We start from the raw sequence: 14,758 nt of genomic DNA on the forward strand, positions 1-14,758 counted from the left end.
CTGAGAGGTTTATAAAGTGGAAAGTTAGTTTTTTTNCTCCAATACTCAAGAACTCTCCAACAGATTCTCCATAAATTTAGATATACAGTATTCCTCTGAGCCTTTTTCAAATGAGTAAAGGGTAATTTAACCCCCCTTTTGCTATGGTCTTATTGTACTACCACTATTTGCTATCCATTTTGTTCCCCGGAGTTAGATTAAGAATTCTTGGGGCCCCCAAGAACATTGAGGGCCCCTCTGTACCACCCCACCCTCCCCTCCCCCCCTGCAGCCCAATAACAACAAAATGACATCCTGGTGCCAATGTTTGGCCCCTGGCAGGGCCCCATTTTTGTCTGGAATCCCCTGGCACTGGTCCCTTATACCCGTGCATTAATCCGCCCCTATTGCTCCCATTCTCTTTTGTCAGGTTTGTCGTTCTAGTTGTGGGTGTTTGCATTTTTTCCCTCCTTAGCACAGAGTCAATTGTAGTGCCCTTATTGTTCCAATTGAAATCCTTTCATTCAGCAAATGGGGTAGAGATTTGCATGTGACTTTGGAGGGTATAAAGCTCTTCAGTACATTTCCTCCTCGATTTTCTCTACTTAGATGGAGTCCTGTCGCTCCTGTAGCCTTGCAAGCGAGACACTTGGGTTCAATTCCAGGCAGAGTAAAAACCTTGGGTAAGTTTCCTTACTCCACACGCCTAATAATAATCCCTCCAAAAGAAAACAATAATAATAAATTGGTCATTTTCAATCAATGACTGTTTGTGGGACACTGCTGTGCGCAATTGGCTGCCACGTTTTGCCCACAAATATACGGTTAATTCACTTTACAGCATATTCTGTGAAGCGCTTTGAGACGTCTAGAAGACGTGAAAAGCGCTATATCAAATGTAAGGATTATTATTTATTCTTATTATTAGATGAGCCGTCCTGAAGGTATCTGAATGATAAAGTACATTTAAGCAAGAGTGAGTCTTGACTTTCTGCTCTTTGACTTCTTCATATCTCTACTTCCCCAAAAAGAATTTCCATTTCTTACACAATCCACAGTTCAGACCTGTCTGATTATAACTTCTATTTAATGCTGAGCTCTGAGTGGCTTTTTGGAATTGTGTTGAAACTGCAAACGTATTTCACAAAAGTTCCTTAACATAGTTAAAACAGTTTGAGTAGGACTACTCTTTTGAGGTTCAGGCCAAAGCACATTTTGGGGTTGGAGGCATAGAGGCAGCAGCATTAAGGATGCTTTATTCTGTAACAAGTGCTGGTACTTGACCTGAACGTGGAAAAATAAAAATAGTTCTGTACTCACCACTGATAGAATGCACCTCCTTGTGGGCTTCACAGAGCACTTGCCTCGCAAGCGAGAGGACCTGGGTTTGATTCCTGGGCAGGGCGAAACTTTGGGCAAGTTTCCTTACTCCACACGTCTCCGTTTACCTAGCAGTAAGTAGGAGCCAGGTTGTTAGTTGATTGGCTGATCTCTTTTCCGGGGGTAATAATTCCTTCAAAATAAATGTTTAAAATAATTTGGTCACTCAATCCACGCCTGTTTGTGGGACACTGTTGTATGCAATTGTCTGCTGTGCTTTGCCCACAAAATATACAACTCAATTCACTTTAGATTAGATTCTGTGAAGTGCTTTGAGACATCTCGAAGACATGATAAGGCGCTATATCAAATGCAAAGATTATTATTATCACGTGGGCTGGCAGCAGTTTGAATATACAGGATGGACTTTTAACATGCAAAATCACTTTTTTTTTTGGTGCCGGTCCAACTTATTCAGAATTCTAAATACATGGTGTCCAGATAGCTGGGGGATTATTGTATTTGTAGGCAAACGCAGCAGCCCATTTGCACGCAGCATCGTCCCACAGACAACCATCAGTGAATGATCCTTTTTTATTTGGGGGATTGTAGGCCACGACACCCAGAGAAACTGCCTTCTCTTTTTGAACAATGCCATGGGTTCTTTAACCTGAATAGTTTAATTTCTCATCAGAAGGACGAGCCCTTTGCAAAGAGAGTTTTCCTGGTGTCTAGCCTACAGGTGAATTAACCATGCATTTTAGTCGTCCATGTTATGCACAAATTGGCCAATACATTTGCCTACACATACATCAACAACTGGACTTATATAGCGCCCTCCACGCAGGGCAGCCTCTCAGAACACTTAATAGTGGCAGAGCCTGACTCTGAGCAGGGTGGAGGTGGCCGTAAGCACGGTCAGAGAGGAAAGGTTTCAGGCGGGACTTGAAAGAGAGAAGACAAGGCGGAGGGATTTAGGCAGAGTGTTCCAGAGTTTTGGGATGTAGTGAGGCGGAGGGTGTGAAGGACGAGCAGAAGGTCGGTGCCAGTCGAGCGGAGGCGCTGGGTGGTGGTTTGGGGAGTGAGGAGGTCAGAGAGGTAGAGAGGTGCCAGGGTGTGAATGGATTTGAGTACGAGTGGGAGGATCTTGAAGTCGATCCATTCGGTGATGGGATATACATTCATACATACGTACATGGTCTACTCCACTTGACAGCAATTCCGTGTGAAACTCTTTGAGATATGTTGATGTTATAGGCCTGATATTGAATGCAAGGATCAGTATTGGGATTATTTAAAACAAGGTATTTGTGGGAAGGAAGAAATTATTACATGCATTAAGCCTTGAACTGTAGAAAAATATAATTTACACTTTGCTTCTTGTTGAATGTGTGGGAGTCTTTCATGACATCACATCATATGAGACATGGCACTATGTTAATTAAATATACTGGAAATATCAGTAGATATATATGATGCATTGAGTATTTGGTAAGTCTGGCCACTTCCTTTCACAGTTTCCTCTTTTTCACTGTTTGGGGGAGGAGGAGGTTGCAGGTAGTTGTGAAGGCAAGGCTGAAGTAACTAAAGGAAGTCATTTGGACGACACTAAGGCAGTTTTCACTGGTCTGTGAGCACAATGATGTGGAGTGTAACTGCAGAATATAGTAACGGTAGTAATACAAGAGAGAAGATGAGGAGATGCAGATCTGCATAAACCGTTCTTTCTGAAATTACCTTGAAGAACTCTGAATTCTTGCTTTTTTTTCCGTCTTAATGCTAAAGAGTTTTTACGCTGAAAATGTCAGTGGTTCGTCCTGCATTAAACCGTACCTGCTCATGTGGCACTCACAGCTGCCCTTCTTTCAGTGGATACAGAACTGTTGTGGTGAACCTTTCAGGACAAGTGGGATTTTTTAACCATTATTTTCAATGCTGCTGTGTATTCTGGCACTTGGTATGTACAGCATCCTTTCATATACTGTATCTATAAGTGTTACAAATTGAGTGAACAATGTTTTAGGATTAACACGGCATGTCATTAGAAATAACTGAGTCAGCTTATTTCAGTAACTTTATCTTAAATGCTTTTACAATTTTATTTACTGTTTAAATTATAGGTCACTAATACAGATTACTTGGAAGATACAATCGGTTCAGTTATCCGCTCAATTGAGGTCACTTTATGTCGGAAATTAATACCAAATTAGACTTTCACTTGGCTCTCTGTTTTTGTGCTTGCAGATGGTTTTGACAACGTATGCCATTCAAGGCTAATCATGCTCTCTGTAGCATTGAGTCATTCTTTCAGAATGATTGATTTTGAATGCAATTAATTGTTCCTAGAATATTAAAATGTTTCTGCGAGGAAAAGGAATAGGTTGGATTTGTAACATTTCTGCCTTACACAATGCTGTTTGTGTGCAATCTGGTATGCAATAGAGTAAAGTACAATGTTTGTGCCTGATGACTTTTCAATTCTCCACAATAACCTGCTGACACAGAAGACTTTAAACAATAGTGAAACATCATTGCGTTGTACTTTAAAGGTGGTTTAAAAACTGTGTGAAAGACGTAAATGTGCATGGTATGCATAACTGAAACATAGACAGCTTTACATTTTGTGGCCAGGAAGTGGGAAATGTTTCTTTTGTTTGCCTTCATGTGTGGCCAAGAGTGGCGTGCATAAAGTGTTATTTTCTAGCGATAACTTTCTATTCCATTTTGGTTCTTTTTAAGCAGTCAGATGCACAGAAGTATAATAAGATGAGATTCTGTCATGTGTTACTTTTCTTCCTTCTGCTACAGTGAAACGCGAGGGCAGGCAGTGGAAATAGGTCTTCTCAGCCAAAGTTGTAGCCTTCTTTTAAAAGCTGGTTTGGACTTGGATTCCATCACTGCCTGCTCACTTTGGGCAGGAAGTGGAATCAGACAGAAAGTTAGAGGGCATACAAGATGCAATGTTTGTCAGACCATGACAATGTACCACACCATCAAGTATAGGTAATTCAAGCATGCAAAGAGAATAAATATGTTTTTCAGTTGCTTATCTTCAAAATTAGTTTGCTAAAACTATCAGAGTAGTATTTTTCTCGTCACCAATTGATGACACAGTTATCTTAAATGGTGCTTGGCATCGTTGTGCTATCACATCTGTTGGTGTAGGTTTCCAGGAAGGAAAGGCGGTCTTGGTGAGGGACCAGATGTAAGCGAGAAAGGAAAGGTGGGGAGTGAACTGGATGCCAGTTGTTATCACTCAGTCTGGTTGGTGTGAGTCAGTTATGGGTGATAGCCAAGTTTGGTGTCGGGACCTGTTTGTATGTCTTCACTACCACTAGCTGTTCCAACCTGCTGCCCAGATCATTTGATGGGAAGTGTGTGTGTGCACAGGACAGAATGTTTGTAGAAACATTGCCTCCCCAGTAGTCACCTGTCAGGGAACAGTGGAATTTGTGTTAGTCCAACGCCCAGTTGAAAATATCACATGTCACAACAGCCCTGCTTCAGAAACCCAACCAACAAAATTTCCATATCATTCAGCATTTGTGCGTGAACTGTGGTAACTGTCTCGGTGACGTTTGGCCCCAGATACCATAAGAACACAATGTACAAACTGATTCAATGCAGCAGGTGTAAAGGATATCATACCATATCAGAGACCAGGGCTCTGTATTTCACCTCCAAAATAATGGATGTATTTCACCTACAAAAGACAGTCGTTATACTGTGAAGTGTTTTCGGACTTCCTTCAACGTGTTAAGGCACTGTATTGGGGTCCATAACATTAGCTACTGACCAGCGTGTTGGGACATCCTCCCGCCATGAAAAGCGCTATACAAATGTAATCTTGTTGTTGTATTAAGTGCAAGGATTATTACTTCTAAGATAATGCCTAACATTCAGCGTTTCTGCAGTTTGGAGTGGAGTTAACACAGTCATAGCGCAATGTTTAGGATCCATAACATTAGCCACCCCCTCCCTCCCTTGCATTATGAAGGATTTGTGAAACAAAATGGCCACTAAGCAATAGTTGTGTTGGCAGTTGAGGGAGAACTGGAGGTGGGGGAGGGGAAGGAATGACAAAACAAAAGTAGCCTGAGTGGTATTGACTGAGACCTAGGAACACCAAATCTGCGCTCTACATTAGAGTGGGCAGAACCAACAGGGTAAAGAACATTTTACGCAGTAACAACCTCCCCCTTTTTTTTTCTCTTGCCTGATGCTAAAATGCCTCCTGTGAAGTGTGCTCTGCAGAGATGCCATCTGTGGAATGTAGCAGGTCACCGATGAGTAACCTGGATTGGAATGTTATCTCATATCCTGGAGTTTTGTGGATTATCTTTGGGTTAGGAGGAAGAAACTCCACCAGTTGTCTTGTCTGCTTGGAGAGTTTCACTTAGTTGCCCACCTCCCTCGGAAGAGTCCAACTCCCTTGGATATCGTCTACGATGGAACGAATTGTACAATACCCATTGGAAGGAATAAGCTAAATTGACTGAGTATTGCATCTTACTGCAGAATCTCTTTGGGTTTTGAATGTTACAAAATTGTAAATGTGCCAACGGTTGTGGTTCTTGAATCACTGACCGTAATTAATGCAAACTTCTTTTGTCATTTGGCCTTTCTGTGTACAGTAATTCGTTCATTTTTGTCACTCCATTCAGAAATGGTATCTTGCGTTCAGCAAACTTTGCTTTATTTTCAAACAATTTTCCATGAAGTGGGCGTCCCTTTAAATGCCATGAGTGACAGTGGGGTTTTGTAACTGGTGTTGCTGTTAAAGCTTCCAATTGGTAAACAGTAACTCCAGGTAGCCTGAAGTACATCACGTCAGTCCCTGGGAATGTCACTTCAGTAATCATGTCGGAGAGAACATCCTGTGAATCAACATGACATACTTTGTATTTGCTGCTAAACAACTCCCATTATTATGATTTCCACCCAGAGCTTTAATTGACTGGATTGTTAGCAGGACTTGGAGCAGACCAGTGGCTGGGATTTTCACGACTCGACTCCCAGTAACAAGTAGAGTACACCTTTTTTTAGTCAGCCGGGTGCCTGATGCACGCGGAAACCCATTACCATCTCAGAGTATCCAAACCAGACTGGGAATTCCATGCATTCCACCTACACATGGAAACTCTGGAGTTTAGAATAGATGGTGCACATTTTCTCTGGAGGGATGCCTCCTGCTTGCCTAATTCCAGAGAGTATTAACCACAGGTTGATAAGAGACATGTCTTCACCAGCTAAAACTACATAGCTTGCCCAAGCTGGGCAAACATCGGGAGGCTCACCAATGTTTTGCACACAAAATATACAGTCATTTCACTTTATAGTATATTCTTTGAAGCGCTTTGAGACATCTTGAAGATGTGATAAGGCGCTATATCAAATACAAGGATTATTATTTATTATAATATCTAAAAAGGCAAGCTGCATGGTTTTACATGGTTAAAGTCCAGCAGTCCCCCAACACACACTCTGGGGTCCTCAAGCTTTGGCTATTGCTAACCTGTACTTAAACTCTCCTGGGGGAAGTATCCCTCTGGGGAGAGAGTCCTCAATCTATAACTGAAAATGGAAATGTAGATACCTATACGGTTTGGATACTCTCTTAAGGATGGTGAGAGGCTTGCACATGTATCGGACATCTGGTTGACCCCCCAAAAAAAAGTTTTATGGAGTGATCAGTGAGACTTTAGAATTCTGATTCATGTATCACTGTCGATAGTTACAGGAAATAAATTGGTTTTATTTGAAGGAAGTTGACTTTCAGTAGCTCATGACTGTCAAGTATTTAAAAACAAAGCAATCACAATGACAAGATTGTTGTTTCTTCATTTGTAATATTTTTTCTTGATCTGTTGTGCATGTGGGATTTTTTTTTAAGAGGATGGTGTAATTCTTCCTCTTTTTGCATACATGATTATTCTTGCTGAAGCTGGTTTTATCTGGAGATTATGTCTCTGCCAGAGATTGATTCCCAGTGTATTTGAAGGGGACTTTGGTTATCTGACTGAAATGCCTTGGTGGATACTAGTTAACATTAGCAAAATTGTGCACTTTTTGGCCTTGCCAAATGTGCATCGGCATTGTTGCGACCCACTTGGCCTGTGTCGCACGGGTACATTCTGAAACGCAGAGTAACAAGCTTGGTCTGACGCAGACTGAAGTGCAAACTCTTCTCTCTAGCGATGGTTGAAACAAGACAGGACGCTCCCTGAACGGATTACAGTATATTCTGTGAAGCGCTTTGAGAGGTCTCGAAGACGTGATAAGGCACTACATCAAATGCAAGGATTATTATTATGATTATAAGCACACTATAATTTTCATGCTTCTTGTGGGGGTGGTGGGGGGGGTGGGGTGGGGTGGGGGAGGGGGATGAAGAGAAGAAACTTACTTTTATCTAGAAAATCGTTTGTCAAATAACCATCAATACATAATCAATTCTGTGTAGTGCTTTGAGACATCCTTCCAATGCGATGGGCGCTATATCAAATTTAAGGATTAAAAGTTTTGGGGAAAAAAATAAAAACTTGCTATTTTATGTACACTATTTACCATTTACTTTGAGATGTCTCGAAGACATGATAAGGCGCTATGTCAAATGCAAAGATTATTATTGTTACCATTTCTTCCAGGCATTGGCCTCATACACTTCGCAGAATCCTAACAAGTGTCATGACATTATTATAAGTACTTCACTGACTTCATCAACAAACTGTTAGTCCCCCAAGAATTAATTGGATCCCATTAATTCTATTTGCATTATATTTGATTAAATTATTGAGCTTTGAGTGCACCTGTGTTCTATGCCTGTTCTGAACTGTGTTCACTTGCTCAACTTCCTGTGGAAGCATTGCAATCTGTAATCCCTCAGTGCACACATTCTCACGTATCAGCTACATTGAATGCACTGGTGATAATAGTTACTTGCTGTGGCAAAGACTCCAGAACTGAATAAAACTTCCACTCCTGAACCCTCAGGTACCAGTCAGAAAAGAGAAGGGAAACCTGTACTATACATTTGGACAAAAAAAAGAGGTAAAGGATCCATTGGACCTCACTTCATTGTTAAATTAAGGCTGAATGTAGCACACCCAAGGAAGAGATAAGTTGTGTTACTCTGTGGTTCCAGGTTCTGCATCTGCTTAGATGAGCTTCCTCTCTCGTAGTTACAAGATAAAGGATCCAGTGCAAAATCAATTCCAAACATCTGCCCTCATTCACAGGAGGCTTCAGGCCTGTCACTGATAGATATGATAGATATGTGCCTACTGTCTCTTAGAAAGGTTACTTTCCATGTCTGGCTTCACAAGGGAAGATTGAATTCAGGACCAGGAGAATACCATTTGGCCCATCACGTCTGCTCGTGGTCTAATTTCTTCAACTCCTATTGATACCTCAACTCTGTGGTATCAACTGGTTACACCCAGGGTATACCTTCGGATCCCCAAGCCTGGATCCTGCCAACCTATACCAGAATTGGGTAAGCAGGTGCATTTCTGTGGGGAGAGAGAGTACACATTCCATACCAGACAAATTGAAATTTCCATGCATTACAAGCAACTCTGTTTAGATACACTTAATGGTGATCAAATCACAATTTGATTTGTAAATTTAATAATAATAATAATAATCCTTGCATTTGATATAGCGCTTTTCACGTCGGGAGGACGTCCCAAAGCGCTTCACAGAACACACTGTAAAGTGAATTGACTGTATATTTGTGGGCGAACGCGGCAGCCAATTGCGCACAGCAATGTCCCACAAACAGTCGTAGATTGAAAAATGGCCAATTTAATTATTGTTTTTGGTTTTTTGGAGGGATTATTATTAGGCGTGTGGAGTAAGGAAACTTGCCCAAGGTTTCGCCCTGCCTGGAATTGAACTCAGGTCTCTCACTTGCAAAGCGAGTGCTCTAACCACTGAGCTACAGGACTCCTTTAAAAAAAAACTGTAGGTACTAGGATGTGTCTAAGTATGACCATCTGAAACTCCATTTTGATAGCTCTGCCAGCTCCTGGGAGCTTCTTTGGATCCTACTACAGGTTTACAGAAGACTAAATGAGATTGGCATCCGATGGGAGCTGCTAGGAGTTGGCTGATATAAATCCAGGTACCTGGAGTACTTGCGGTTTATAACTCTCACATTTCAGACTCCTCAATGTAGAAGAGTGCCATCCTATCCCAATCCTAGACCTCAAAACTTCTCATTCCTATGAAAGGGGAAGTTCAAAATATTTACCCACAGTCATTTGCTGTGGTCAACAGTCCAGCTGTCAGCCATCATTTTGAAGCGCATCCGTTTTTACATTGCTGTTCAGGAAAATCCCAAAAGGTTTCTCAACCATCAAATAGCTGCCAAGTATGGCCAACATTGTGTTTATTTTGCAAATGCATTTCTGCAAAAACTTTCAAAATAGCCTTTACATATGCCTTTACATATGCCTAAAAAAGCTGTTTCTGTAACTCTTATAAGGATGTCAGCCTGGCTCAGGTGGCACTCTTCCCCTGAGTCAGGAGGTTATGGGTCAAGCCCCTGGAAGGTACTTTGAATTTACGTAATCTCAGGTGACAATCCAAGGCAGTGCAGGGAATGTGCTGCATTGTCAGATATGTCATCTTTCAGGTGAAATATTAAACCAAGGTTCCATCTGCCTGTTCAGGTGAACATTAAAGACCGTGTAGTACTATTTGGAAGGAGAAGGGAGTTCCTGGTGTCCTGAACAACAATCCCCCAAATAAAATCGGTCATTCACTTCATGACTGTTGTACAACATTGCTGTGTACAAATTGGCTGCCATATTCTTCTAGACGTCTCAAAGCGCTTCACAGACTGTATTTTGTGGGCAAAACTTATTTTCATCAAATATAAAATGTATTTTCATGTACAAAATACACAGTCAAGGCACAGGATACCAGAGAACTCCCTGCTCATCTGTGAAACATTGCAATGAGATCATTAGTATTCATTGACATGACCCACCACAACAGTTAGCAAGGAGCTTACTTTGAAGTATCAAGTATGAAAAATATTGCAACTCTTCCCCAGTAGCAGAATAATTTTGCTAACGGCACAGGACTTGTGACTAGTTAATTTTTGACCCTTTGAACCACAGCCTTTTGTACAGTGACTACAGTAATGGATGGAACTGGCCATCTGTGAAGAAAACATTTGAGTATTGCCAAATAGACCTACTGCATATCCTTTTAAATCTGCTCTTAAATCTGTAATCCAGTAAGATGTTTTAAGGTTCATTTTTAAAATAGTTTACTTATCAAAAATTGGTTACCTAATGCTTTTCAAATCTGCATGTGATCTGAGGTAGCTGTGCTTTATGAACCAAAATGCTGGCACAGTTAGTCACCGTGACCTCAATTGTGTGACACTATTGACTGCCTCCTGCCTCTGTGGCTAAGCACGGAAAATAGTGCTTTTGAATTTCAACACTTTAATTGTCAAGCTATTAACTGAACGTAGACTAAATGGAGTAAAGTCCCAAATTTGCTGTAGATACATGCAGCTGCATGGTTAATATGGTGTACCTTACTATACTTGAATAGTCTTATTTACTCTCCTTTATTTTAGATTGCATTAAGTTGTAGTTTCTAGGTTAAGCAGGTGTTCCGTGTGCCCTGTTATTTAGTAATAATCCTTGGATTTGATATATCGCCTTATCACGTCTTCGAGACGTCTCAAAGCGCTTCACAGAATATACGTGAACGTGTAACGTGTAACGTGTAACGTGAATTGACTGTATATTTTGTGGGCGAAATACAGCAGCACAGCAGTGCTCCACAAAGAGTCATGTATTGAGTGACCAAATGATTATTATTTTATTATATTTAATTGCAGTCAAGGAGTTTTCTTTACAGCTGTATTAAGTGAGAATAATAATTGATTTCATTCATTTGGCACGAGACTTGCCCACTGTGGTCTGGTGCTTTAAAAATATAACGTATTTGAAGCTAGGAAAATAACCAGTGTTTTAGATGTTGAAATGATTTTGCAATCTGCCCTTTTTGTTTGATAGTAAATCTCACTCTAAAGATAAAAGGAGTGAGGGAGAATATTGCTGAAGTGAGTTTGTGAGAAACAGATGACTGACTATACATTATTGTGAGATCTCTTGCTCCTGATCTATATTCACTGACCTCTCCTGAAAGAGTGTGCATGATTTGGTAAAGATAGGATTGGACTTGGCTTTAATGCCCTTCCACAGTTGAATGACCCGCCAACACTGTCTGTTTTCAAAGACGAACAGTTGCTGCTTGGGCAACCATGCCCAGTGTGAAGCATCACTTTCAGGAGAAGCAGATTGGAAACAGATCTGTGAAAACTGTCGAGTAAAAGGGGTCAGAGTCTCTTGATATCAGTGCCATGATTTAATTTCCCCAGCAGCTGTTTAACGGTGCTGCAGGATTCTTTTGCAGGTAATTGTAATCTCTGAGGCTTATAGAATCACCTTTGGCTTCAACTGTAGCCATATTTAGCATTAGCAAGGAAAAATGATGGTCACATTTGAGTGACGTGGGGTAATTCTGGTAAACAAAGTTATGCTATCCGTGAGAGCCACTAGAAAACCCACAATGCTTGCAATATCTTTTGTGCAAGTTACAAGTGTTGCCATATGTTTTAAATAGGGGAAACGTTTAGTTTCATTTCTATTAGGAAAGATCTGGCAGTTCAAAATGATGTCAGAAATGGAGATCAGAGACTGTTTTTATTCTAAACTATGACTGCTATTTATATAGCGCTCATCATGCAGGATAGTGCCCCGGAGCGCTTGACCGTGGCGGAGTCTGACCTCTGAGCCGGGGGAGAGGGAGGGGGGAGGTGACCGTAAGCACGATGAAAAAGGAAGGTCTTTAGACAGGATTTCAAAGTGGAAAGGGAGGGCGCAAGGCGGAGGGATTGAAGGAGAAAGTTCCAGAGTTTTGGGGGGTAGTGGCTGAAGGCACGGCCACCGCTGGTAGAGTGGAGGGGACAAGGGATGAACAGGTGACCGGAGCCAGCTGAGCGGAAGCAGAAGGTGGGGGAGTGGGGGGTGGGGGGGTAAGCAAATCGGATAGGTAGGGAGGTGCTAGGGCATGAAGGGATTTGACAATGAATGAGAGGATTTTGAAATCGATGAGTTCAGTGATTGGAAGTCAGTGGAGTGAGGCAAGGACCAGTATGATGGGGGTACGGAGTTTCGAGGTGGGTGAAAATCTGGGCGGCGGAGTTCTGAATTAGCTGAAAGTGAATTGACTGTATATTTTGTGGGCGAAACGCAGCAGCAATTGTGCACAGCAGTGTCCCACAAACAGTCGTGGATTGAGTGACCAAATTATTATCTTGTACCATGTCTTATCAGATGAGACCTTAAACTGGAATGTTCTAGTGCTCCAGGTAGATGCAAAAGAATTCCTGGTAATATTTTGAGGAAAAGCAGCACATCCTCTCAGTATGCTAGATAGTGTGCTTCTCATCCTAATTTACCAAAAACACAGGGCGGTTACTCATTCATTTCAATGTTATTTATTGGATGTACTGGCGCAGATTAGTTGCCAGGTTTACCTACATTATACGTCACTTTATTTAAAAGTAACTCATTGTGTCAAGCTCTGAGACATTTCAATATGAAAAGGCACCACTGTCAAATGCTATTGTTGTCAGCAATGAAGTAGTTAGTGTAAGTGAGGAATATCAAGGTTGGAACACAAAGTGCTAAATGCTCTTATTTTCACATTCTTATATCATCTCTAGAGTACAGCACTTCAAATGGCCATTATCTAAATAAATACACGTTTCAAGATCAATGAGCTTCATTTGAAAAAATTAACATGACTGAGTGTTGCATGGCAATGCTAACTTTAAATGTTTCTGACTACCAGAAGAGGGAGCGTTAAGCTAATGCTGATTCGGACAATAAGCCAGTTAACTTCAGCAGAGCGATGCTGGTTTGCCTCAGCTGCATTGTGTATTCTGGAGTCCCTGGTGATTGTAGAGTGCTATGGAGACCTCAGGCTGTAAGTGCTGGCCATTGACACATCGCACCTTTACTCTCCTCCAGATTCAGATTGGTCAAAGAGGATCCTTTAACCTGTAACATGCAGGTGAGTTGGAGCGAGGATTGCAGGCCTGAGACAGAGAGGCTGTTCTAACTTAATGATCTAAGTCAGGGGATGTATTGCTAAATCATATTTGTTTGTTTATTGGTAGTTAAGTCCTTTTCTCCCATTTTGTTTGAAAGTCATTTCTTACCTGTAGTAAAATAGAAACAGTTTAAGATCATGGCAGTTGTTGAAAGGGGGAAGAAACATGAATAATCTGAGTAATTTTTATTTTTTTCAAAAAATATATTAATTATTGTCATTTTTTTAAAAAATTGACTGAAATAAATAATAATCTGTTTGTCTGGGAAATTGATTTGTTGTTTAAATTCCTCAAATTTCTTGCCATCTACTTGTAATTGTGAAGAATATAGAAATAAAGAGGTATTTCTCCAATTATATAGCGAGTGGTCAGTCAGCTCTTGGAGCATTTTATTTTTGCACAACTCATTTTGGGAAGGTTAGTCTAGCTGTGAAGGGTATCCAGAGGGTTTACTACATTCCATATAAACCCCGGCTAGATGGACTAATAGGAGGGTAGAGAGATCTGGTCCGATGAGTGGAATTTCTGGCTAAGTGTAATGGAAGTAATGCATTTTATGGCACTGCATACGTGTTTCTCCCACTGTATACTAAAAAGTAGTCACCCAATTACATGGGCACCTGATGCCAGAGAAAGGATGGCAAGGTGGGAAGCCATGGGCATCATGTGGGCTGCTCAGCATTCAGTAGGAGAGTTGGGTTGATGGGAGTTTACACTCGGTCCTGAGGAAATGTTTGGCAATCGGAATTTTTTTCTGAATTTTTGGGTTTCAGGCTCAGTCCTGCTCTATTCGAAATCCAGAGCCCAGTAAGCCAGGAGTTTACTGTAATACAATACATGGAATGAAGGTACTTAGTAATGATGAGTTATGATGAGAGACTTGATAGTCTGAGGTTTTAATACTAACACAGATGAATTGAGGGCTGATTTGATTGAGGCATTTAAAATAATAAAAGGAATTGATGGGTGAGAGAGTGGTCAACTCTTCCCTCTGGTAGAGGAATCCATTTCTAGCTGATTTCTAACCTTATAATTTGAGCCAAGACAGTTAGAAAAGAGGTCAGGAAGTATTTCTTCACACAGAAAGTTGTGAATATGTAGAATGTTTTGCCTCAGAAAGCTGTAGTGGTCCAATCAATAGGGATGTTTGAAGGACAGAGAAGGATGTCTCTGGGTATAAATGGTGAAAGTGGTGTTGGAATTAAAAGATCTGTGAAGATAATAATAATAATCCTTGTATTTGATATAGCGCCTTATCACGTCTTTGAGACGTATGAAATGCTTCACAGAATATATTGTAAAGTTATTATT

General features: G+C 41.0%; 1 protein-coding gene across 1 annotated transcript in view; it reads left to right on the forward strand.

The window, feature by feature from the left end:
* Nucleotides 1-2,838: 2,838 nt before the first annotated feature.
* Nucleotides 2,839-14,758, forward strand: part of zdhhc11 (zinc finger DHHC-type containing 11) — a 37,059-nt gene continuing 25,139 nt past the window's right edge. The window contains exon 1 of the mRNA XM_007889644.2: nt 2,839-3,256. Coding sequence (XP_007887835.1) covers nt 3,101-3,256 — 156 coding nt within the window. The 5' untranslated portion in view covers nt 2,839-3,100. The remainder of the gene's footprint in view (nt 3,257-14,758) is intronic.

Source organism: Callorhinchus milii, unplaced genomic scaffold (genome assembly GCF_018977255.1).
Source record: "Callorhinchus milii isolate IMCB2004 unplaced genomic scaffold, IMCB_Cmil_1.0 Scaffold2, whole genome shotgun sequence".
Taxonomy (NCBI): Eukaryota; Metazoa; Chordata; class Chondrichthyes; order Chimaeriformes; family Callorhinchidae; genus Callorhinchus; species Callorhinchus milii.